The 27500-nt window shown below is 38.7% G+C and overlaps 3 protein-coding genes and 1 long non-coding RNA gene across 5 annotated transcripts in view; 1 reads left to right on the top strand and 3 right to left on the bottom strand.

Moving 5' to 3' along the window:
• Positions 1–9514, bottom strand: part of fgd (faciogenital dysplasia) — a 72265-nt gene extending 62751 nt beyond the window's left edge. The window contains exon 1 of one of the 2 annotated variants that reach the window (XM_067412922.1): positions 9361–9514. In XM_067412922.1, the coding sequence (XP_067269023.1) occupies positions 9361–9382 (22 nt within the window). In that variant the 5' untranslated portion in view covers positions 9383–9514. The remainder of the gene's footprint in view (positions 1–9360) is intronic. The other variant, XM_067412921.1, reaches the window with a different exon arrangement.
• The window catches only part of LOC137038398 (sushi domain-containing protein 3), a 152493-nt gene that overhangs the window by 90743 nt on the left and 34250 nt on the right, over positions 1–27500 (bottom strand). The window lies entirely within an intron of this gene.
• LOC137037993 (uncharacterized) lies at positions 13503–16806 on the bottom strand. The gene is made up of 3 exons (XR_010897340.1): positions 16331–16806; positions 14788–14825; positions 13503–14096 (listed from the first exon to the last, which is right to left on the bottom strand). It is a non-coding gene; the product is annotated as an uncharacterized lncRNA (long non-coding RNA).
• The window catches only part of brpf1 (bromodomain and PHD finger containing, 1), a 74897-nt gene continuing 65216 nt past the window's right edge, over positions 17820–27500 (top strand). The window contains exons 1-3 of the mRNA XM_067412925.1: positions 17820–18413; positions 21191–21932; positions 23692–23881. Of these exons, the coding sequence (XP_067269026.1) occupies positions 21235–21932; positions 23692–23881 (888 nt within the window). The 5' untranslated portion in view covers positions 17820–18413; positions 21191–21234. The remainder of the gene's footprint in view (positions 18414–21190; positions 21933–23691; positions 23882–27500) is intronic.

Consider the following 27500-nt stretch of genomic DNA (forward strand, 5'->3'; position numbering starts at 1 on the left):
TTACACAAGGACAAGGACAACCCAAGTTGTTCTCAGCGCTCAGTTCAGAAGCTGATCTCTGATGGTCTGGGGTTCATGAGTGTGTGTGGCATGGGCAGCTTACACATCTGGAAAGGCCATCAATGCTGAAAGGTGTATCCAAGTTCTAGAGCAACATATGCTCCATCCAGACGGCGTCTCTTTCAGGGAAGACATTCTCCAACATGACAATGCCAGACCACATACTGCATCAATTACAACATCATGGCTGCGTAGAAGAAGGATCCGGCACTGAAATGTCCAGCCTGCAGTCCAGATCTTTCACCATTAGAAAACATTTGGCGCATCATAAAGAGGAAGATGCGATAAAGAAGACCTAAGACAGTTGAGCAGCTAGAAGCCTGTGTTAGACAAGAATGGGACAACATTCCTATTCCTAAACTTGAGCCTCTCGTCTCCTCAGTCCCCAGACGTTTGCAGACTGATATAAAAAGAAGAGGGGATGACACACAGCGATAAACATGGCCTTGCCCAAACTTTTTTGAGATGTGTTGATGCCATGAAATTTAAAATCAACTTAATTTTCCTTTAAAATGATACGTTGTCTCAGTTTAATCATTTGATATGTCATCTATGTTGCATTCTGAATATTGAAACGTGAAACTTTCACATCATTGCATTCTGTTTTTATTCACAATTTGTACAGTATCCTAACTTTTTGGAATCAGGTTTGTACATTAATAACCTCACACACTATGTGATAGCTGGAGTGAAAACTGCTTTAATGATAAGTTGACTGCGTTTTTGACGCAGTTCGAGTCCCGTGACAAACTTATGACTACATTGGCGATTTTGTTAAAGCTACACTGTGTAACTTTTTTAGTTTATTCTTAGCTAAAAACACTTAGTTCTTTCAAAAATATATGTGCTCATTAATGTATATTTACTTCTTTCAAGTAATAAAGTATTCTGGTAAGTTTATAATTTGCCATTGAAAACACATACGGGTGAGGGGTTCGAATGCCGGTCGCCATGTTGCTCCTCCATCTTGAAAGTACAGTAGCCAAAGAGGGACATACCCGTAAATTCAAGCTTCACCTTTCACGTTTAACACTCGATGGCACCGTGTCGAATGTGAAGAGGGGGATTGCCGTGTTAATCTTGGACTAAATCAGCCACCGTAGGAGTTAAAACGAAATCAGAATTGAGAGGAACAGAAACTAATATTCACTGGATGGTCATAAACCTTTACACCGCTAGATGGGGAAAATATCACACAGTGGAGCTTTAAACAAACTTTTGCCATAATTGGAGTAATTAAATCTCTCACGTTTTCATCTTTACAGTAATACATCATCATGTAGTGCAAATGTTTAATTGTAATGGACATATTGCACAGGCTTTAGGAATTGACGAACATCAGTTATTCTGCCGTATAAAACTTCAGATTTAACTCATTAGAGGTGCAGAACGCCACACGGCAACTTTTCTGCTTTGCCCCAAGCAAAAATCAGTTGTAATCATTACAAAAAGCAACAATAAAACGTCTAACAAGGTCTACGCGCTTTCATTCAAATGGCTTGTTTTATGTTTTTATGCATTTAAACCAGTTTGTTACTGAAAAAAATGCAATCGGACAGAAAATGTAGGCATCACTTTCAAAACATCACGTGTTTGAAAGTGGAATCAGGAACTGGGTGAAAACAAAACCAGCAGATTTTAATAAGAGATAAGATAAAATAAGAGTTTTAACGACACGAGGGCGAGAGCATAATGCCAGAGTTTACTCTCCTGAGTGAACGAATCATTGAAGCGTCTGTCAGGGAGATCATCCGTGGTCTGACCGGGAGAAAGACTGGCACCATGAAGTCATCAGATTCATATTTAAGACGATGGTCAACCATTCGCTTCCTCACTGCAATAGTTCTGTGTGTTTGTTCCTCATAAATTGAAAATATGAGGAAACACAATTATATCAAAAGATGCTCTAGAAAAACAAATACTCAGATGTAGTGTGTGTGTGTGTGTGTGTGTGTGTGTGTGTGTGTATTCAACCCTATTTATTTAAGGGTTAGGGTTAGGTAACCCTATAACACCAATGACGTTTGTTCCACCTGTCTTTAGTGTGTAATGCTGCCGCTAGAAAAAGCTCTGCAAAAGCACAAAATTCAGTTCTAATTTTATTCTGTAAATTAATTGTTATGCATCGATGTTTCGCTTGCACAGGCAATTTAGGCAAAACAAGTGTTTTTAATTTCATGATTAAAAGATTAATTAAATAATCTTCATTTGATTACTAGAAAATATACAACACAGATTTTGTGGGGGGAATAAACATTTCATAGAAATTGCATAAAAAATACATTGTTATTTTCATTAATTTAATTAATTACACATGCTATTTGATTATTTACATTTAAATTAAACCATTAAAATGTAATCCAGAAAACACAGAATTTGGTTAAAAAAAAGAAAGAAAAAGAAAACATTTATATATATATATATATATATATATATATATATATATATATATATATATATATATATATATATATATATATATATATAATAAAATAAATGTTAAGACTTTATAATAATGGTCATTAGTTAACATTAGTTAATGTATTAACTAACAGGAACTAACCATGAGCAGTGCATGTGTTACTGTATTTGTTCATCTTTGTTAATGTTAGTTATTATAAATCCAGCTGTTCCTGTTAGTTCACAGAGCATTAACTAATGTTAACAAGATTATAATAATGTATTAGTAAATGTTAACATTAACAAAGATTAATAAATGCTTTATTAGTGCAGTTCATCATTATTTCATGGTAACTAATGTAGTTAACTATTCTAAACTGTTACCAAATAAATAATTAATTAAATGTAACAGATATTGAGATATTGACTGCCCTAAACATGTAATTTTTGTGTAAATTTTTAATAAATTATGAATGATTGCAATGATTTAAATTAATGGTTTTTGATTACTAAACATGTCACTTAACCATTAAAAGGGAGTCCAAAAAATAAAAACAAAAAAATATAAATGGATATAGGGGAAAATAACTCCTGAAACGCCTCCGTCTTGAGTGTCTTCAGGAACCGACACCTCACAATATTCCTCATTATAATAATTAATGCGCAGAATAAAGGGGCGGAGCCTGGTTGAGTTGGTTAGTAGTGTGTTGAAACTGGTTATGGTAAGGGCCGGGGCATTTCCCAAACACCAATCACAACACACTGCTCCAGCCGACCAATCAGAACACAGTGTGCTTCAGAAGGAGGGGCTTCATAGAGACAGGAACTAACAGGAACTTTAGTCCAAGATTAACACGGCAATCCCCCTCTTCACATTCGACATGGTGCCATCGAGTGTTTAAACGCGAAAGGTGAAGCTTGAATTTACGGGTATGTCCCTCTTTGGCTACTGTACTTTCAAGATGGAGGAGCAACATGGCGACCGGCATTCGAACCCCTCACCCGTATGTGTTTTCAATGGCAAATTATAAACTTACCAGAATACTTTATTACTTGAAAGAAGTAAATATACATTAATGAGCACATATATTTTTGAAAGAACTGAGTGTTTTTAGCTGAGAATAAACTAAAAAAGTTACACAGTGTAGCTTTAAAAAAAAAAAAAAAAAAAAACTTTTGCCCCACCCTAGTGTCCAGACATGCCTTTTCCCCACTTAATCCCATGTTATAGTCACACACACACACACACACGTGGCCATCTGAAACTAAACGCAGCGCCCCAGAGGAGGGGCACAAACACACCATGAATATTTCACTCAGATGTGCTTTTAATTCATAATAGATCTGAGTGAGTGCTGAGCAGCAGCGGCTGACGGTTCGACAGGGTTTGAGTGTTTGCTCAGGAGCACCAGACCATAATCGGCCTTAAAGGGTCAGTTCACCCAAAAATGAAAAAAAAAATTCTAAACAAAGCTTCGAACCGTTATGAGTCAGTGAATCGATTCATGATTCGGATCGCCAGAGTCTCATGATTTCAGCAGTTTGACTCACGATCCGAATCATGAACTGACTCATAACGGTTCGAAGCTTTGTTCTGAAATCGGCCATCACTATATAAGTCGTTATTTAGTGTTTTTGCGCACTAACTCTATTCTGGCCTCTTCATCAATGATTGTAGAGCCGCTGTAGTGAGATGGGCTTTGTAACGACGTCTTTAGTGCCTTTATGGGTCTTGAGAGAGGAAATGACATTGGTGTCAATGAAGGCCTTTCTGAGCCATCGGATTTCAACACTAATATCTTCATCTGTGTGTGAAGATGAGCGGAGGTCTGACGGCTGGCCAACCACAGGAGGAATGAACTAACCCTTTAACCCGGTTATGCTAAAGCAGACAATAGTGTGTGTGTGTTGATGTGAACTCATTAACCCATTTCTCTTCATCAGAGGACAGGCAGAAGAAGCGGATCGACACACATTCTCCCGGCACGTCAACACACACACTGCTAACAGATTAGGGGAATGCTTGCACGTTTTTCTGCATTTGTGAAACGTCTGATAGTGTGTGTGTGTGTGTGTGTGTGTGTGTGTGTGTGTGTGTGTGGTGGGCTTCTGTCCCGCTCTGACCCAGATGGGCAGTAATTCTGCATGATCAGTGGATTACTGTGAGAAGAGGAGGAGGTGTTTATTTCTCCATCATCATGAGCTGAGAGGATCGGGGTGAAGCCCCTTCACTGACGCCGCTCTCAATAATCCTGGACTAACATGAGTGTCTCACACACACACACACACACACACACACACACACACACACACACACACACACACACACACACACACACACACACACACACACACACATGTTGGTCTATGTGGTTTACAGGGACTCTCCATAGCCGTAATGGTTTTTATACTGTACAAACCGTATTGTCTATCCCCTTACACTTATCACACACACACACACACACACATGTTTGTTTTTGTGAATTGTGGGGACATTCCATAGGCGTAATGGGTTTTATACTGTACAAACCGTATTTTCTATCCCCTTACACTGCCCCTGCCCCTAAACCTACCCATCACAGGAAACATTCTGCATTTTTACTTTTTAAAAAAAAACTCCTCCTGTATGATTTATAAGCATTTTGAAAAGTGGGGACATGGGGTAATGTCCTGATATGTCACCATTTTCTGTAATACCTGTGTCATACACATGTTATTATACACATTTTTGTCCTGATATGTCACAAAAACAAGCACACACACACACACACACACACACACACACACACACTGCCCCTAAACCTACCCATCACAGGAAACATTCTGCATTTTTACTTTCTCAAAAAAACATCATTTAGTATGTTTTTAAGGCCATTTGAATTATGAGGACATTTGATATGTCCTCATAAACCACCTTTATAGTGTAATACCCATGTAGTTATACAAATTTGTGTCCTCATAAACCACATAAACAGGCTCACACACACACACACACACACACACACTCTCTCTCTCTCTCTCTCTCTCTCTCTCTCTCTCTCTCTCTCACACACACACAGACACACACTCTCTCTCTCACACACACTCTCTCCCACACACACACACAAACACACACACACTCACATACTCTCACACACTCTCTCACACATTCTCTTAAACACTCTCTCACACACACAAACACACACACACTCACACACTCTCACACACACTCTCTCACACACTCTCACACACACTCACACACACTCACACACTCTCACACACACTCACACACTCTCTCACACACTCACACACTCTCAAACACACTCTCTCACACACTCTCTTAAACACACTCTCACACACACTCTCTCTCACACTCTCTTAAACACACTCTCACACACACAAACTCGCTCTCTCACACACACGCTCTCTCACACACTCTCACACACACTCTCTCTCTCTCACACACACACACACACACACACACGCTCTGATTAATCATGTTTAGCTTCATAATACATGTGGACAAAGTGCAGGTCTGTAGTCATGACAACCCGACGGGCCATAAAACACACTTGTCTCGTGTCTCAGTCACACAGCATCACATCTGCAGATTTCACACTCAGTTTCTCCTTATATGGCAAACACACACACACACACACACACACACACACACACACACACACACACACACATCTGCAGACGGAGCAACATCTGAACTCCAGCTAGAACACACAAACAGTGTGTGTGTGTGTGTGTGTGTGTGTGTGTGTGTGTGTGTGTGTGTGTGTGTGTGTGTGTGTGTAGTCATGCTGCTCATTCACTCATCACACACACCAGAACTAAAGATAGAACACAATTAACACACACACACACGCACGGTGAAATCTTGACTGTACTGTATATGGTTCAGAGATTGGACTGACAGATGATGCACTCTAGTGGCCGAACACACACACACACACACACACACACACACACACACACACACACACACACAAATTCCTGTCAGCACTTCTAAAGCCTCCTCAACAATCCTCAAACTCACTCACAGGACATTAATTTATAATACAGACACAGCCATCTATTTTAAATCCCACTCCTGGTTCATTGCTCTCTCTCTCTCTCTCTCTCTCTCTCTCTCTCTCTCTCTCTCTCTCTCTCTCTCTCTCTCTCTCTCTCTCTCCCTCTCTCCTGGTTTGGAGACCTTTATAACGTCTGAAGGGGAAGTTCAGCTACTCTCTTCTCCTCTATAGTGCTGTATATCTGAGTGACGCGCTCTATCCATCAATCCATCCACCCACCCATCCACCCATCCTCCATCCATCCATCCACCCATCTGTCCATCCATCCACCCATCCATCCATCCACCCATCCACCCATCCGTCCATCCATCCACCCATCTGTCCATCCACCCAACTGTCCATCCACCCATCCACCCATCCTTCCATCCACCCATCCATCCGTCCATCCACCCATCCATCTGTCCATCCATCCACCCATCCGTCCATTCACCCATCCATCATCCATCCACCCATCCATCCACCCATCCATCCACCCATCCGTCCATCCATCCACCCATCCATCATCCATCCACCCATCCATCCATCCTCCATCCACCCATCTGTCCATCCATCCACCCATCCGTCCATCCACCCATCCATCCACCCATCTGTCCATCCACCCATCCACGCATCCACACATCCGTCCATCCACCCATCCATCTATCCATCCACCCATCCGTCCATCATCCACCCATCCGTCCATCCATCCATCCACCCATCTGTCCATCCATCCACCCAACCGTCCATCATCCACCCATCCGTCCATCCATCCATCCACTCATCTGTCCATCCATCCACCCAACCGTCCATCATCCACCCATCCGTCCATCCACCCATCTATCCATCCATCCATCCATCCACCCATCTATTCATCATCCATCCACCCATCTGTCCATCCATCCACCCATCCGTCCATCCATCCATCCATCCATCCATCCACCCATCTATTCATCATCCATCCATCTTTCAGTCCATTTATCAATCAATCCGTCTGTCCGTCCATCCGTCTATCCATACATCCGTCTATTTATCATCTATTCGTCCATCCATCCATCCATCCATCCATCCATCCATCCATCCATCTATCTATCTATCTATCTATCTATCTATCTATCTATCTATCTATCTATCTATCTATCTATCTATCTATCTATCTATCTATCTATCTATCTATCTATCTATCCGCTTATCTGTTGTTATTTCTGCTTGCTTCTGTTCTCCCCATAACCGTTTTCCACAAAATCTCCATAGTAAGTTTATGAAGTGAAAGAAACGGACAAAAAGGGCGTTGTGAAGAAAGAATTGATGATGAAAGAAAGGGACGAACAAAGCCTGCAGTGTTTTTGCAGAAAAGAGATGATGAGCATGAAAGAGGAACAGAACGGAGGGATGACTCAAACAGACGAATGAAAGAGAGAGGGATGATGAAGTCACGAGAGTAGAGCTGGTCGGTGTATGAAAGTCGGACCCGTAATATTCCCGGAGCATTGCCGGGTCGCCTTCTGTGTGAAAGCAACCACGTCCCGGGATTGATTACCGAACTGAACCCGGGTCGGGGACCGAGTAACATTGCGGTATTCGACCCGGGACGAGCGCTGTGTGAACAAAAGCCGAAACTAATGCCGCAATGTGTGCGTAGTTATCGTGCGACTCCTAGAGCTTGTTTTTTCAATAACACAACCCTGCAGTGCCAGAAGAGCTCGTCGGTGTTTTAAACGCAGAGAGTGTTCGTATACAAAAGAAACTAAAATTAAACAAGCAGAAATGAGCGCAAACTGGACACAAGTCGAGACCACGGAGCTCCTTACTATCCGCGCTGAAGCGGAGATCGCTCGCCGTTATACGTCACATCCGGATGTCACGTGTAAGCTCGACCCGGGACCGTTACGGGTTGTGTGTGAAAGCGCACATATTACGGTATTTCACTGGCAGTGTGAATGGACCAAATCTAGCGGCCCGGAAACAAATGCCGGGTCGCATTATCCGTGTATTTGCCGGAATCGCAGTGTGAAAGGGGCTCTGGATGCCTTAAAATTTTGAGTTCATTAAAAATACAAATTTGAGTTAATACAGTGAACATTTTTTGAGAATCGACAACCTTTATTAAAATATTATTAAAAGATTTTGTAAGCACATTGTGTGTTTTATTTGCGATTACACAGTGAAACATGCCAAATAGTGCTATTTTCATGATTCATCAAAACATTTTATGTGGTTCAGATACAATAATATTTAGAGTTTCTATTTATTAAACCAATTTCCTTCATTGTATCAACTCAAATTTTTAATTTCAATAAACTCAAAATTGTAAGGCAACCAGGTTACTTACTTTTTTAAGTTAAACCAACAATATATTTTTACAGTGCAGTAAATTGCCTGTATAGGCTGTAAATTATCTTTTCCATCTATGATATAAGAGGTTACTTTCTTGTGGTACCTGTTGCTTGTGCACTTTATGAAAGAAATGCAGACATCACTGTATGCCACACAAATACAGCAAGCTTTGCACAAAGAAGAGCGCAAACATCTCAAACCAGATCTTCTTCATCATCTCTGGAAAACAATAATAGTAAACTGATAGCAAAGATTGGCTACTTCTCAGATGTCTCCCAAAAACACTCATGTCTCATCTGGAAGAGATCCGAGCAGTGCAGTCAGAAGTCAGAGATAACCCATCTATGATCTAAATGACCTGAGCTGTTGTCCACATGAGCTTCACAGCTCGATGCATGTCTGTTTTTGTTCATCCTAAGGAACTGTATCAGAAACCTCACACACTTGAACAGCGAGAGCAATAAACCAGATTCAACGCTCACTGACACTTTATCTTCAGTGTGAATGAGGAAAGATAATCACTGACCGCTCGCGCTGATTCCTCGCATCGTCTGCGACTTGCTCCGACTTTATATGTTGAAGTGACACCTGTTAGATATGTTTTCCCCTTAGATATGTCGATCCATCTTCCCCTTGTCCGTCTCTCGAATGGTTTTCTGGAACCAGCTGCATTTCTCCACAGACACTATTTGTCCGAGCAGCAAACGAATCGTTCGATTGAGTCGATTCTTTTCGACGATTCAGTGGGACAACTTGAGGGTGGAATAATATTTGGAATAACTGATATTAATATCTTTTTTTTTAATTAATCGATATTTTAAAATAACTATAATCGAGACGACCAGAAGTCGTCAAACAATGACTGAGTTTGTTTGTGTATGACTGAGTTTGTTCATAATTTCCCTCAGGATCATGTACCATGAGCATCATATGACACACTGGATGCTAAAAGGAGTCTTTGTGTTTCTTCTCTTCTCTGTGGAAGTCCAAAACATGTTTGTAAATATTAATTCTGACATAAAAAGTCATGACCAGTGCGTACAAATTGTCCCTTTAGGCTACTGAATACAAGTGACATGATGTATTCTCCACACTTCATTCTCAATCTCTTCCCCGTGAAGATAAGTCTAAATCTATCTTTCAGCAGTTCCTTTTTTGGAAATAGTTTTTTAAAGAGCTCATGAAATGTATTTATTTAAAAATATATATGTTATGTAATTATCCTTAATGTTAAAGAGGTTTTTTGCACACAACATTTTTATTTTTTTATTTTTTTATTTTAATTATCTTCCACAATTCAGACAATTATCCGGTTTTTAAGACAGGGGCGGTCACTAAGCTCAGCTGGCCAATAGAGGGCGCAATGAGCCAGACGAAAATACCAGAGGTGGACAAACTACACAACTTCATTACTTGAGTAAAAGTAAAAGTACTGCTGATCAAATATTACTTCGTTACAAGAGAAAGTTGTAAAAAATATTTTTATATAAAGTAAAGTAAATTTCCTTCTTTATGTCGCCGCATTATTGTAATATAGTTGTATAAATGCACATTATGCCATCATGGTTTAAGCCAGTCAGTGACGCTCCATCTGACACACTAGCAGACGACTAACTTAAACTCATTTAAATACTTGTAGAAAAGTTACAAAGCTCTTTATAAAGCTGCTGTCACTTTAAGGCCGAATGCACGGATCCAATACACTGATACACATCTGATATTCTCACACTGTTCACCTTCACTGAAGACAGAATCAACTTTGTTTATGTGAATCCTCCACTAAATGAGCATTTGGACATCCGTCTTCTTCCGTCATTTTGCTCTAAACTATAAATCAGTGTTTAATAAATGCTGTGAAATCATTGAACTTCACGAGACTCTACAAGAGTGATTCCTGAAAGGCTTTCTGCAAAAACCCAAACACCTTTTAAAGAAGAAAAAAATCATCACTGACTTTCAGAGCTGCGACAGAAACGACTTTCCACTTCGAGGACCTTGATAGAAATGTAGTGGAGTAAAGAGGACGATATTTGTCTTTCAGATGGAGTGAAGTTAAAGTCAGAAGTTTACAGATACTCAAAAAGTGAACTTAAGTACAGGACTCGAGTAAATGTACTTAGTTACTGCCCAGCTCTGGTAAATACCGTTACATCATGTTAACAAATTGTCAATATTTGTGTATTTGAGACATTAAATGCACCCAAAATATCTGTTTTTCTACACGTCTCCTCCACCTGTCAGCACCAGACTGTAAAAAAATATGGCTGGAGTGTCCGTGACTTTACCCGTGGGATCCTGAAGAGCCGTTTTGAAGCGTAAAGTCGGCCGTTGCCGTCCTCCTGGAGTTTCTCTTGAAGCCAAAACTGAAGTGACTTTGGTTTCGCATCACTCCCGAATGACTGAGAATGGGCAAAGAGACAAGACATGGGTGGAGCTGAGGTGACGAGAAGCTAACAGACAGCAGACAAACGGCACAATTTGCCTCTTTTAAAGGACAGCTGCAGTGAAAAATGACCCTAGAGGTAATAAACAAATGGTTAGCAAGTTGATCGTTCTCTGAGATGCGTTTTCATGAAAATCGAATGTGAAGAGTTTTATCTCTAGAAACGGATTAGCTTATAACGCGAGTGTATGGGTCATAGCGTAAGTGAAATTAAATCACTAATTAATACCACTAACAAGCCTCAACATAGCCTCATATTTAAGAAAAATGTGATATGCAATATCTTGTTAAACAATGCGTTATTCGATATGCGATACGATATTGCAATTAGTGCATAAAATCTATTTTTATAAAATTATATCATTTTATAATTATATAATTATATATTCTATTTTCAAAGGGGGCCGGAATCAATGTTGTGGACACACGCACACACACACACACACACACACACACACACACACACACACACACACACACACACACACACACACACACACATAATAAATAAAATATATGTGTGTGTCATGTAATATATAATATAAATTAACATAATATTACATGTTTGTACCCCCCCTCTCCCCAAAAAAACACGACCGAATAATATTTTAATTTATTTAATTTTTTTTTTTTTTGAGTTTTCGAACATGTTTTTGCAGCTGAGCAATGAGCATTCACTCGTGTGCATAAAGTAGGTGTACTAAACCTCCATACACCATCTGGGCCGCACGCAGGGTTTCCTAAAGTAAAAAAAGAGTTTGCTATGGGGGGGCGAGAACATTTTGATTCCCCGGGTGTAAACATGTGCATTTGAAGATGTTTGAGGGCCAAAACATTGGATAAAAATAGCTTTAAAACCATGTAATAATAATAATTTGCTGCCATTTTTACTGTAATCATGTAATAAAAAAGTGAAAGAAAAAGTATTCTGATTATTATTCTGAGTATTAGTAAAAAAAAAAAAAACAATATAATTACAAGTTTTTATTTAAAAAAAAATCTGATTAATCCAGAATGCATGTAATCCGTTGCCCAGCAATGAGGATGACATGAAAAGCTACACTATATATGAGATTAAAAAAAAAAGAGTTGATAAGCTTGATAAAAAAGTTAAAAATTATGAATTTTAGTGAACATTCTGGCAAGGTGCTCTCAAATTTATAAACAAACGTTCTTTATGTTCTTTATTAGGTATCTTAAAAATGTTCTCAAAACATGAATAAATTCAAAACATTAATAATAATTTTTACATTGTTCATGGAACTTTAAAAAATGTCATAGTTGGACGTCTGATGTTTTTTTTGTGTGTGTGTGTGTTTTTTTTTTTTTTTTTATATACAAAGGTGTCTACATTCAAACGAAACATTCCCATAATGTCTGTGAAATGATACAATTGAATTTTATATTAACATCAACAAAATAAATGAAGAAATAACTCTTTCAAAACTTAATGGGAACGTTCTTGTGTTAGTTGGTATCTCATAACAATGCCTTTGTATGTAATAATTTAAACATTTTATATTATACCCAGCAAACACAGCAACGTTGTAAAAACGTTTTTTTCATGTTGTGAAAAGGTCGCGATAACGTTTTTATCCGACGTATTTAATACGACAGATGTCGGGTTTTTTTCACAACGTTGCAGAAACGTTCTTATAACGTCTTTATCACGTTGCCACGTCTCCTTGTAACGTTGCAGAAACGTCTTTATCACGTTACCGCGTCTACTTACAACGTTGCTGAAACATATTTATAACGTTTTTTATCACCTTACCATATCCTCTCCTTCCAACATTGCAAAAATGTGTTTATAACGTTTTTGTCACCTACCACGTCCATCTCCTTCCAACGTTGTAGAAACGTACCACATTCAAACTGGTTCTTCACTTCACACATGCTGTGATCAAAATGTTTTTTTTGTTTTTACTGTTATCTTTAATATAAAAACAATATTATAACTACAGTAAGAAAAATATATCGTGGTCTTTTTAGATCTCTGTATAATTTGTCAAGGCTAATCACACGTTATAATATTTCTGTCAATCTTAATATTCAGCTTATTAATAACGCTTTTTACATTTCACCTTACCTGTAGGCCTTACCTCTGTTTGTTTCCCATTTTATTAAACTACATAAACATATGTAGTACTAATAATTTATACTACACACAACATTTGTCAGTCATTGTATTTATTCACACAATATAAAAAGCAATACACACGTAGGCATATGGAGTGTCAGGATCCCAAAATTGACCCATTCTTCTTGCTGAAGCTTCACGTCTTATTGCCTGTATCCACTTTTGTCCTTAAACGCTTGTTTTTTGGGGTCGACAGCTTATAAAAACTTAGTTATGTGTTTTTTACCTTGTGTGCTGCACACCTCGTCACATATGAGCTTTTAGACATTGCCGTTTTTGTTATAAGTAAAAAAAGACGAGGTGACCGCTTCACGCAACACAAAATCAATGGAGAGCGTTGGAATGTTTCCTCCCCGGTGTGGGCGTGGCCTAAATACACTCTGTCTCTATTATTGTTCAATAAATAATATTTTATAATATTGGCATACCTGATTTTGAGAAACAGTCAAGTGTTTTAGTCTGTTTCACATTGGTACACTAAATAGATGTATTATAGCAAACAAAGTTTAGTCGTGTTCCTGAGTAATATCTGCATGCACCTAATTCTGCAGAGAACATATAATACACCATTAGACAGCAATCCATATGAGACAGAAGTCTGGTCTGGAAGGTGGATCTGGAACCGACTTCTGTCCTGGTTTTCACAACATCTCTTGTTTATCCGTCTTCACAAACTGCCCTGAAATACAATTCAAACATCAACAAGGATTGTTATAAATATAATGTGAGGTTCATACATTCACAATGCTCATCTGGCCTCAGTGGTGAAGTGTGCAGAAAATTCTGCCGGACTGAAATTTAGTCTTTTAGTCTTACCCTTCTTATACTAATGGTAACAAATTTATAACACAACAATAATTCACTCTCAAAACTACCTCTCTTTAATACTGCAAACACCACGTAGAGCCAAACATGGATGAAATCACAGAATCCAGTCACAAATGGAATTTACTGTATTAAGCAGAACGTTACAGAATTTGGAAATATTCTTTATGTATAAATCAAAATAAGGGCTCCACAATGAATCAGATATTGATACAGACTAGTGTCTGAATATTAAAGCTCAAAAAGACTGGAACTGAAATCTGAAGTCTTTGTTCTGCCATGTCTATAGTATGTAAATAACTACTACTACTTAAACCGAAGCACGCCAGACACTCGTGATGATTTCAGTATCTACTGTCTCCCTATACATATGCACACATGAACTGCATCTGCAAAGTTGATCTCAGAGTTAATTAATGAACATTTAACCATTTAATTTGCTAGAATGATCAACATATACACACAGGAATGTATGTATGGTTGTATGTATGTATGTATGTATGTATGTATGTATGTATGTATGTATGTATGTATGTTTTACTTACAAGTCAGATGGTTCATAGTGCTGGACAGCCATCACAATCTAGGAACATAAACAATTTGTCACAGAGCCAACAATAAGTGGTAAACTATACAATGTCACTCAGGTAGGTTTATTAGAAATAAATAAACTAGTGCATAGGTGAAAATGCAGCAAAAAAAACAAAAACAAAAAAGATTAATATACAGGATATATACAATATATAATATCGTAAGATACCAGAATTTACGTTTAGGTTTTACAGATGCATGGTTATATACGTGGTCAATACTTGTTTACTATGAAAGATCAAACATGTTTGGTTGCTAGGCAACGTGGGGAGAGGACGCTGGCGTCGTCTGTTCGCCGCTTCTCCACCCACAAATGATCATGTTAATGTACTATTAGATTTAGATTTTATTTTATTTCCTTATGTTTGTGACTAGTCTAACAGTCAGAGCTACAATTGGGACTGTTGCTGATTGCTGGCAGCCACTGAGAGGACGTTGTTCGTCGTTTCGCCGTTTTCCACCGCTTCTAATGTTTACGTTTGAATTGCTGCGGTTGGTTCTGGTTTGGTGGACATTTGATGTTTCTCGTCGCGACTGCTCACTGGTGGTCCCCCTTGGGCTTAAGCTGCATGGTGGCTGAAGTTTGCACCGGGCTAGCGTCATCTGGGCCATCGTAATCGGCGTCCGGCATGATGTTGGGATGTACCGCTTCTTGGCTGCGCCGCTGTTCCGTCCTGCATTGCGGCCGTGGAGCGGCTTGGACTTCTGCGCCGACCCCGGTGTGTCCACAGAAGTGCCCGAAAAAATGTTCTGCCTCCTGCATGGTGCTGCGGCGATCCCCATCGTTTGAATCGTCATGAAGACCCATCATCTGGTCTTCAGCTGTCCTGCCTCGGCGATGTCATCGGGACACTGCCGCTGGGAGAAATCTGAAACATGGAGTGGACCACAGTGTGCTGCGGAGCTAACAGAGACTTCCACCATCAGCTGTTTTCTGTTCACCATCAGCTCTGTTTCTGTTCACCATCAGCTCTGTTTTCTGTTCTGTTTTCTGTGTTGGTTGATTGTTTGTAGTATTCTATATTTTTACTTGTTATTCATTTTTTGTTGTTATCCCCCCCCCCCCCTTTGTTGCACTTTGAGATTCTTCGGAATGAAAAGTGCATTATAAATAAAATCTATTATTATTATTATTATTATGTTTGAAATAGCGCATGTGAGTGACGTCACCGAGTCACGTAAAGTGCAAACTGTTTGGTTAAATACTTAAATTAACGTTCCTTTCATTCAACCATTGACAAATAGCCAGCAAAACATTAACAAAACCTCTTATCTACACATAATATGGAATTAAAAGCCCAACTTTCATAAATAAGAGCTCGAGGGCTATAGTTAGCCTAACGTTACCTCTCAATTAGCCTAACAGTTAAGACGCTAACGGACTTTTTCCGAAGACACTAAACCATTTCTTTACAGTAAATATTCAACAGAAGCGTGTTAGAAAGTGTCAAGAACAGTTGTATGTATTATATGTGTAATATTAGGGACTAAACTTACCTGAAATTAGTGAAAACAACAGTGACAGACGGAGCTTTGCTGCTTGTTGTCAGACGAGCTGCCCCGTTTCCATGGTAATTCCATCCGCTCCAGTTTGTTTAAAAGCGACTCGAATGTTCAACACGCACGCACGTTAAACACGTCATGTGTAATTTGTGCAGTGTTGCGTTTACATGAATACATATTTTTATACTGAAGTATAATATCCCGATAGTTAAGTAGGCCACCGTTTAAGTGGAAACTGCAGCCTATGCCTACGTAAAACTTTAAATGGAATGAGAATGAAAGCTTGTATAATATAATATAATATAATATAATATAATATAATATAATATAATATAATACTCTAATATAGCTATTCTATCAGTTAAATGAGCACCTTAAAGTATATTCACAACATTGATATAGAATGCTCAGCTCTGCATCAGCCTCATCTGTTACTCGATCAGTCACTGAATCGTTGATGTTAAAATGTTACTGTCACGTTCTGTTTATATTCTGTGTATATTTTTCACAAACAGAACGTAGCCTACCGTTGGAGGTTTGGCATATGGTTGTATTTTGGTACTACCGTGACGTTTTTAAAACGTTTTATTCCAACGTTCAGATCACGTTATTTTAACACCTGGATAAAACGTCTACCAAAGGTTGTAGTTTGGTCTAGTTTAGTTTTCGTAGTAGACAAACGTGATATTTACGTTTTTTTGACTACTTAAAGAAAACGTCCCAGGTTGGTATTTTCACAACGTTTTTAAAACGTTTTTTTTCCAACGTGCAGATAACGTTATTTTAACACCTGAATAAAACGTCTCCCAAAAGTTGTAGTTTGGTCTAGTTTTGTTTTCGTAGTAAACAAACGTGATATTTACGTTTTTTTTGACTACTTAAAGAAAACGTCCCAGGTTGGTATTTTCACAACGTTTTTAAAACGTTTTATTTTGGTAACATTATTTTTCTATTTTAAAAAACGTTTTTAAAACGTCTTTAAAACGTTGTACTACAACATTACCTAATTGCAACCAGAATACAACGTTGTGGAACGTTGTAAAAACGTTTTGTGTTTGCTGGAATAAGCTCGATTTAGTAAATAAATGAGAGCATATGAAAACGAACCATGCAAAGTACATTGTGAAATATGGAATCAAAATATCTTCTCATCCCTGTTGACGTGTCTACCGGCGCGAGGGCGGGGCGACCTGTCACTCACATGAGATCGACCAATAGCAAACCACAACCATGCAACCATCCAATCTAATCCACGCGGACAAAATCAAGCCCGGCCCTACATTTGCTCTTGTGCCGACTTCTGTCGATCATTTACTCACCCTCATTTTTTTCCAAACCTGTAGAATATGGGCAGCATTTTGAGGGAACTATTGCTTTAAGTAAACATGTTTATTGCTAGTAAGTGATTGATGTAGGGGAAGCGGCGCCCTCTGCAGGTCTGCGGCCGCCATTGCGCTCATGCGACACATTCCCGATGCAAAGCGTTTACACACCCAATCCACTCATGTTTTTACCGCTGTAATGCCCATGAATTGGAGCCAATATGCTGTATTATATACAAACAATCCAGATATTACAGCACTAGTCCAATATTCCTGGCAGAACTGTTTGTTTTTCTACTTGCATACTAATAATGGACAGACGCAGCGGGCAACCACGTGACCACCGACGGCTGATTCGTCAGTACAGAGAGAAGCAGAAAAAAATAATCACGGACATAGGGAGATTTCTGATTGGATTTTTATCAAGTAGCTGCGTTGAGTAATTGTATGTACGAATTAGAAATATTGTACCCAAAAGACTTTTAAAAACGAGGGTTCCCGTGTGAAGCGATTTGTGAATGTGCGGACGCGAATCGCGCGATAGCCCCTTTGTTCGTTAGCTTCAGTTCCTGGTGTTATTCAGTGTGATGATCAGAATTCATAAAGGATCTATTAATTCAGCTTAAACTCTTCTGTTGTGAATTAAACTCATCTCAGGGTCAATCCTCGTTCTCGGAGGGAGCGTGAAATCCACCGTGGACTCAGGAGTAGTTGGTGTTTACGACAAAACACTTTCACCTGTTAGAGATCTGATTGTGAGTAAAATGATCATGTGTAAACTCATATTTCACATTAGCACATTTCTATACTTGGCATGTTTGCAATGTAAAGGTGGCTATCACAAACTATCATGGAGATACCATGTGTTTGAACCTTTACCATGGTAAATTCTTTGAAGTTTTTCCAGAGTATCATGTAAATACATTGTATATTACTATGGTAACATGTAATACCATGGTAAATGTGAAACTATGGTAGTAACATCTCAGTAGTTTTTCGTGATGGAGGTGTGTGAAGCTTAATGCTTGAATTTTTTTGTAGTTCAGACAGTGTAACATCATGTGTAACGCTGCAGAAATCAACAGTAACATAATGGAGGGAAATGCGTGTTACAGTGTCACTTCAGTCACTTCAGGCTGTAGTTTCTGCTCATTTCACTCAGAAATTACTGCTACATTTCAGCAAATACACAGAATTGCCAAGTAACATTTTGAATTAATATGTTCTTGTTAGACAGTTTCATTTTACAACCACAAAACATATTTTTAGAGTGCATTTTAATAGCAAACTTGTGATCAAAAGCACTTATTTTTAGGGATGCACGATATATCAGCCACTGTATCAGTATCGGCCAATATGTGTTCGTTTTTAATGTTATCGGTATCGCCCAATATGTGTTCGTTTTTAATGTTATCGGTATCGCCCAATATGTGTTTGTTTTTAATGTTATCGGTATCGACCAATATGTGTTCGTTTTTAATGTTATCGGTATCGCCCAATATGTGTTCGTTTTTAATGTTATCGGTATCGACCAATATGTGTTCGTTTTTAATGTTATCGGTATCGCCCAATATGTGTTCGTTTTTAATGTTATCGGTATTGCCCAATATGTGTTCGTTTTTAATGTTATCGGTATCGGCCAATATGTGTTTGTTTTTAATGTTATCGGTATTGCCCAATATGTGTTCGTTTTTAATGTTATCGGTATTGCCCAATATGTGTTCGTTTTTAATGTTATCGGTATCGCCCAATATGTGTTCGTTTTTAATGTTATCGGTATTGCCCAATATGTGTTCGTTTTTAATGTTATCGGTATCGGCCAATATGTGTTCGTTTTTAATGTTATCGGTATCGCCCAATATGTGTTCGTTTTTAATGTTATCGGTATTGCCCAATATGTGTTCGTTTTTAATGTTATCGGTATTGCCCAATATGTGTTCGTTTTTAATGTTATCGGTATCGCCCAATATGTGTTCGTTTTTAATGTTATCGGTATCGACCAATATGTGTTCGTTTTTAATGTTATCGGTATCGCCCAATATGTGTTCGTTTTTAATGTTATCGGTATCGACCAATATGTGTTCGTTTTTAATGTTATCGGTATCGCCCAATATGTGTTCGTTTTTAATGTTATCGGTATCGACCAATATGTGTTCGTTTTTAATGTTATCGGTATCGGGCAATATTTGTTTGTTTTTAATGTTATCGTTATTGCCCAATATGTGTTCGTTTTAAATGTTATCGTTATTGCCCAATATGTGTTAGTTTTTAATGTTATCGGTATCGGCCAATATGTGTTAGTTTTTAATGTTATCGTATCGGCCAATGTGTGTTTGTTTTTAATGTTATCGTATCGGCCAATGTGTGTTTGTTTTTAATGTTATCGTATCGGCCAATATGTGTTAGTTTTTAATGTTATCGTATCGGCCAATGTGTGTTTGTTTTTAATGTTATCGTATCGGCCAATGTGTGTTTGTTTTTAATGTTATCGTATCGGCCAATGTGTGTTTGTTTTTAATGTTATCGTATCGGCCAATGTGTGTTTGTTTTTAATGTTATCGTATCGGCCAATGTGTGTTTGTTTTTAATGTTATCGTATCGGCCAATGTGTGTTTGTTTTTAATGTTATCGTATCGGCCAATGTGTGTTTGTTTTTAATGTTATCGTATCGGCCAATATCTGTTCGTTTTTTAATGTTAATTGTATCGACCAATGTGTGTTCGTTTTTAATGTTATCGGTATCGGCCAATGTGTGTTTGTTTTTAATGTTATCGTATCGGCCAATATCTGTTCGTTTTTTAATGGTATCGGCCAATATGTGTTCATTTTTAATATTATCGGTATTGGCCAATATGTGTTCATTTTTAATATTATCGGTATTGGCTGATATGTTTTATGGTATCGGCCTGATTAGAAAACGAGCAGAAAACCTTTAAATATCAAACTTTTGACCGGTACTGTTTATATTATATATCACACTTATCTCTCTTAATTGAAACAAGCATTTCCTGTGAAGCTGTAGAGTATGCAATTGTGTTGAATGCGCTATGAACTTGATTTGAATTCAAGTTTGACACGCGATCCGAATCACAAATCGATTCACTGACTCAAAACGGTTCGAAGCAGTGTTTTGAAATCAGCCCATCACTATATAAGTCGTTATTTCGTTTTTTTGCGCACTAACTCTATTCTGGCCTCTTCATCAATGATTGTAGAGCCGCTGTAGTGAGATGGGCTTTGTAACGACGTCTTTAGTGCCTTTATGGGTCTTGAGAGAGGAAATGACATTGGTGTCAATGAAGGCCTTTCTGAGCCATCGGATTTCAACACTAATATCTTCATCTGTGTGTGAAGATGAGCGGAGGTCTGACGGCTGGCCAACCACAGGAGGAATTAATCACACAATTTACATTTATCACTGAACTAACCCTTTAATTAAAACAAGCATTTCCTGTGAAGCTGCACAATATGTAATTGTGAAACGGGCTATGAACCTGATTTGATTTAAAGTGGTGTATTTTCTTCCTCATAGATGTAAGCCGGACCAGTCGGGACGCTGCGGTGTGCATCGACGGCATGGGGCTGGACTTTGACGTCAAGACGTTTTGCCACAACCTGCGGGCGACCAAACCGCCCTACGAGTGTCCGGTGGAAAGCTGCCGTAAAGTCTACAAAAGCTACAGTGGCATTGAGTACCATCTCTACCACTATGACCACGATAACCCGGCTCCATCACAGGGAAGCCCTCAGAAGAAGCGCAAGGGCCGGCCTCCACGATCCTCCCTACCGGGGTCCGCCGACGGCCCCGATTCCAGCACCGGATCTGGGGTTACCGGGCAAGCGGCGACCCCTGGAAGCCCTGCCGAACGTTCGGAGCGCTCCCATTCGCCCGTCAGAGAGACCATGACCTACGCCGAAGCGCAGCGAATGGTGGAGCTGGAGATCCGCGGACGGGTTCACCGCATTAGCATCTTCGACAACCTGGATGTGGTTTCGGAGGAAGATAGCGGCCCCGAGGAGCCTCCGTCTTCAGGCACGTGTAATGGAGGCGACGCCGGGGGAATCGGCAAGGACCGATTGGACAGTTCTGCAGCCAATGGGGAGAAAGGGACTCAGAAAACTGGCAAGCACAAGAGCAAAGAGAAGAAGAAGGACAGCAGCTCACATCATCACACAAACCCGTCCGGGCCGGCCGTAAAGCTGCCTGAAGTGGTGTTTCGAGAGCTGGATCAAGAGAGACCGGACGCGCCTCCTCGACCCATGTCTTACTACAGGTAGAGTTCAACCTCCAAACAGCTGCTGTACACACATGCATATGTGTTAAGCTGATCACACACAGGGCAACTTTTTGAGCAATGTTGCTGAAAGATGTTGCTTGGGCCCTTTCCCACACTGCAAAAAATGCTCTTCTTACTTAGTCATTTTGTCTTGTTTATAATCTAAATATCAAAAAATTCTTAAATCAAGATGCATTTACTAGATAAATAAAACAACATACGATATTTTTTCTTGTTTTATTGAAAATATAATTAAATTTTTTGCTTAAACAGGCAAAATGATCAGCCAATGGGGTGAGAAAAATCATCTTATTTCTGATTGAAATCTTGTTTCTTGTTTCCGTCTCAAACAGAAATAAGATTATTTTTCTCACCCCATTGGCAGATCATTTTGTTTGTTTTAAGCAAAAACTCACTTCATTTAGATATTTTTCCCCAGAAAATAAGCAAAAATATCTTCTGTCATTTTACTGATCTAGTAAATGCATCTTGATTTAAGAATTTTTAGGATTTTGGACTGGAAAAAAGAAAAAAATACTAAATAAGAAGAGCATTTTTTGCAGTGCATTGAGAATGGGTAACACATTTCTATCTGGATATCCAAAGAGAAATGTGTTAGCCATTCCCAATGGGAAAAAGCCCACAGCTACATCTTTCAACAACATTGCTCAAAAAGTTGCCCTGTGTATGATCAGCTTTAGGGATGCAACAATACAGTTAGTCCACGGTTCAATACACACCTCGGTTTTTAACCACGGTTTTCGGTTCGTATTTTTGCTATTCTATTCTTAGAAAAAAAGGTATACCGTCAGCAAGCATGAAATGAAATTTGCTCGCCTTTTTTTTCTTCTCTATTATGCCGTTGGACACGATGATTCGCCCATATTTTAGGGTTTCCATGTATCAGTTTTTTCTCTACACTAAACATAATTTGTAGCGCCTTCCATCCAATAATCCCAAAGAGCTTCTTCTGATAAGAAACTATGTTTAAAATTCTGTCCATTTATATTATGAAATTCAAACAATAATTGTTATTTTGACGTGTAGTTCCACTTTATTACAAGTTATAGCACAAAAAAACTTAAACTTTAAATTAACATCACGAAATATGTCACGAAAAAAATTAATTTTAACCTCTAATGTAGTAAATAATTGTGTTCCTGTATAGCGTTTGCTGAGAGTTTTTCCCTGAGAAAATCACACTGTCGGTTTCAGTTAGTATAGACATTTAGTACCGGTGCATCTCTATATAAAATCATATTTACATGAAGGTACCAGTATATAATTATGAATTATAAAAATATGAAAATGACACAAAAAGTTGCACCAGAAAGCAAACACATTACATTGATCAAGTGGCAGCAGGTTTATTAGATTGCATGATATATTTTTGTCCCGTCCATTGCTATGGTTATATAACTGTCAATCATCACATTTTCCGATCCAGTCCCGCATTTAATTACGGTTGTCAGTCCAGAAACATTGCAGTGTGTGACCAGTAGCATGAGAAGTGAAGCTTTTATTCAAAGTGTGCATGGGTTATATACAAAGCGAGCAAAGAGCGCTGTCAATCACTTCTGAGCTGCTGCTTGATATTTACATTTTAATGCACTGTCACAATTATAAGCACTAGTTATTAACCTATAGCGTCCAATGAATTGGAAGTCTTGCACATTCACATTTTTGTACTCCACATGAGTGTTTGCATCTGAGTGGGAATAGCAGTGATGTTTGACGTCTCCTTCTCCTCTCTCAGGTACATTGATAAGTCTGCCGAGGAGCTGGACGAAGAGGTGGAGTACGATATAGATGAGGAAGACTACATCTGGCTGGACATCATGAATGACCGGCGTCGTTCTGATGGGGTGGCGCCCATCCCTCAGGAAGCGTTTGAGTATCTGATGGACCGACTGGAGAAGGAGTCTTACTTCGAGAGCCACAACAAGGTGAGATTTGCTTTCTAAATGAAGTCTTAAAGTGCTTCTATTATACTTTTTTCGGATGTTACCTTTGCTGTAGTGTGTAATAGAGCGGTTTGTGCATGTAAAAGGTCTGCAACGTGTCAAAGATCGCAATTCAAAGTGATTCTGAATTGAAACAAGTCGACTGTAATTCAGTGTCACACTGTGTGGGTTTATATCTTATTTGCATAATACCCGCCTCTGGTCGTGATTGGCTGAACGTCTCTTAGCCCCGCCCTAACTCACTGTAGTCGTCTATGAGACTTTAAGACTTTTGGTTGTTGCTCACGTGGAGTAGACGCCGTTTTCTGCTGAGATTGACCATCGTTACGGTTTGTATCACTAGCAGCGTTTCCATTACACATTTGCGCGAAACCTTTGCGATATTTATACAATTTCTAAAAACAAACTATTGCGAAACGATGGCGTTTCCATTAACTGATGTTATGCGACTAAAACTTATTTTTCGTATGTTGGAAGGGGTATGCATATCCCAGTCACCGCACTAGCCATTATTATTAATGGAAGGCGACATAGGCATGTTATTCAAGCATTAATTAAAATTAAAAGAGCAAAATGTTTGAGTTTGCATGGCGGTAACTCAAAGTTTTTTTTGCTATTTCGTTATTTTAGCTTGGAATTTTGTTTGTTAGAAATATGAACAGAATTTAGAAATGCTTTTGAAAATAAAAACTTTGCGTTTAATAAACAAAATACATTTTTGAAATGAAGACAGCGTTTGGAGTGCATGCAAAATAATCTGTTCCCTGAATCCAAGGCCTTTGTTGTTATTGTTAGTGTACACAAATGAAAGTAGACAGTTTATAGTTCATAATTATGTCGTCTTATCTGTATGGCTAAAAAATGACGGAGTATTCTGAGTTATATCCGCTGTCATAAAGGAAAATATCCGTCAGAAGACTCCTTCGTCAGCCATGGGTTAAAGAAACCGGACCCTATTTAGTTTCATAGTTAGGCTATGTTAAAATATTAGCCTATAATATAATTCTTTTAATTTCATATGTTGAAAAGTGAGCAGCATGAGTAAGGTAGGCTACATTAAGATGTGCAATATGTCTGGAGACATGGAGTGGGGTCAGACATGATTTTGTTTTGTAGAAAGTCTTTCTTTAAAGTGAATTTCGTTTTGTATATATTGTATTTTAATTTTAATCAAGGTTTCATCAACGAATTGCCTGTATATTTAATAAATAAGAAGCAAGCCAAGAACGTCAGGAATGGATTGACATGCGTAACGATACGACTAGCCTGTTTCTGCGGCCTTTGAGTAAGACTGACACTATAGCGTCTCTGTTTTTAATACATTTCTTGAATATATGTCTTAATTACAGGCCTAGATATGATATATGTATGCACCGGGGTCCGTTATTACTTGATTAAAGTTACGCCACTAAGGCTAATCATGTCCATGGCCCCAAAAGGTTTTTGAAAAAAAAAAAATGTATTCAGACGATGGCTATTTGTTATGAACTGTATACATCAATAAATTAGTTAGCATATTTTGTCCACATCAATATACAATATATGTCCTTATTAGGGATGCGCGGTATACCGGTACTGGAAAAATACCGGTATATATTTTATTTAAAACGGTACGATATCATGATTTGGCACATTTCGGTATACGCTGCTGTTCCGAAGTTCACCGCTAGATGGCAGCGCGCTACACAAACTGAGCCGAAACAACCGGCAAATGTGACAACAACAGACGAACAAAATGGATAAAGCAGTTGAATCTCATTCAAGATGCCCAAAACGAATTAATAAAGAGAGGAGTAGAAGTGACATTTGTAATGACTTTGCTTATAAAACTGATGAAGAACCATCAAACCTAGCCAAGAAGCATCTGCCACTATTCTGACTTTAAGACTTCTGAAGAGATCGACAGGTCAGTGATCACTCAAACCATCTCATTTAGACATTTATTTTCTTTTTACACTGATCAACGTACACACATAGCCTAACATAAGATCGAATATCACAATCTCCAGTGTTCGTTTCAACCAATGACATTTAGATCTCATAATATTTGCCCGCGTACTATTGCACTATTTACATTCGCGTTAGACACAACCGCCTGTGTGTGTGTGAATACTCACTAAAGACGGACATTTGTACATAATTCTGTGTATTTGACTGTTTAAGGAAACTTAATTTGTAATGTGCGAGCGTGACTAAGTGACAGGCGTGTGTGTGTGTGTGTGTGTGTGTGTGTGTCGTATGAGCTCATATCTCCTGTTATTACGAAATGCTATAAAATCTCTTGCATGTTCAAATGATTTCCGTTCTCCGTCCCGAGACGAGCGTGAAATGTTGAATCGGATTATGCAGATTGCTTTAGTGTAGTGCGACGTCTTTTGAACCCAGAAGCAATTTGCTAATTTTGAGAGATTTTTGCTGAAATTATTTCTCACAAGAAAGTTTTCAAATGACTGATCTGATGTGATAAGCTTTGCTAATTAATTTACTAATAAACATTTGTGGTGATTTCCCACTTTATAAACTCAAAACTTGCATAATTGTTCTCATTCGCGTGCAATATACCCGCGCTAATATCAGACCGTGTGGTATCGATTTAATATCGGTACTTCGGTATTAGATTGTGGTACCGTACCGAAGCCAGAATTGTGGTATCGAGCCATCCCTAGTCCTTATTAGGAGAAAAAAATCATTTTTACAATATATCTCAATATTATGAGAAAAGAAGTTGTTAAAGCTACATATTTTTCTCCTAATAAAGACACATGTATAAAAAAAATGTAGGCCTAGGCTATTGCAGCAATGTGTACCAGGTGTAGGGGTTGAACGACTTCCATTTTTTTTAAGTCGACATTTATGTGATGAAAGTCGAGTCGACGTCGACTAGTCGCTGATGACGTCATTAATAAACAAATAACCATGAGCCTCGAGCTGAGACTCGAACTCGGGTCTTCTTGTGCACTGGACAGCTAAGACATATGACACAGTGCTGCCCATAAGGTTATCGGTCCTACATAACAGCTTTAGTATCAGTTATGGTCGTTATATTTCTCACCGATTTCTGCTCGTTCTGAATAAGATACAAATAAAGAAGCACAATAAAGATATGAATGCATTAGTGAGTGATTGTGTGTGATTCTACCTGCCATCATCTCTCTACTAATAGTGAAGCTGTGAGTTTTAGTTATCAAGAAATACATGCTAGAACGTTTCAGTTTCTAAGCTATTTTCTGATAAATCACAGAACAGCGTTGAAAAAACATTTCTGCGCTACTGAATGGTTTTGTGTGAGGCGCGCGCGATCTTCGGCAATGAAGCACGCAGTTTAGCGCGATGATTAACTTACGTGTACAATAAGCGTGCATTCTCCCGATCAGTTTTGAGCATCCAGATGGTAATCAAACATGTCTTGTGGAGAGCTCTGCATTTATTTGTCATTTTTAACTGTTCAGAACAGAGCCTGTGTCAGGAAATTGTCTATCCTGTTGCGCCCTCTATAGGCCAGTGACTAGTCGACGTCAAGCTTAAAGCGTCATGACAGAGCATTAAGGTCGACTAGTCGGTGCAACCCCTAACCAGGTGACCTGTAAATGCGAAAAAATGC

Source organism: Pseudorasbora parva, chromosome 13 (genome assembly GCF_024679245.1).
Source record: "Pseudorasbora parva isolate DD20220531a chromosome 13, ASM2467924v1, whole genome shotgun sequence".
Classification (NCBI taxonomy): domain Eukaryota; kingdom Metazoa; phylum Chordata; class Actinopteri; order Cypriniformes; family Gobionidae; genus Pseudorasbora; species Pseudorasbora parva.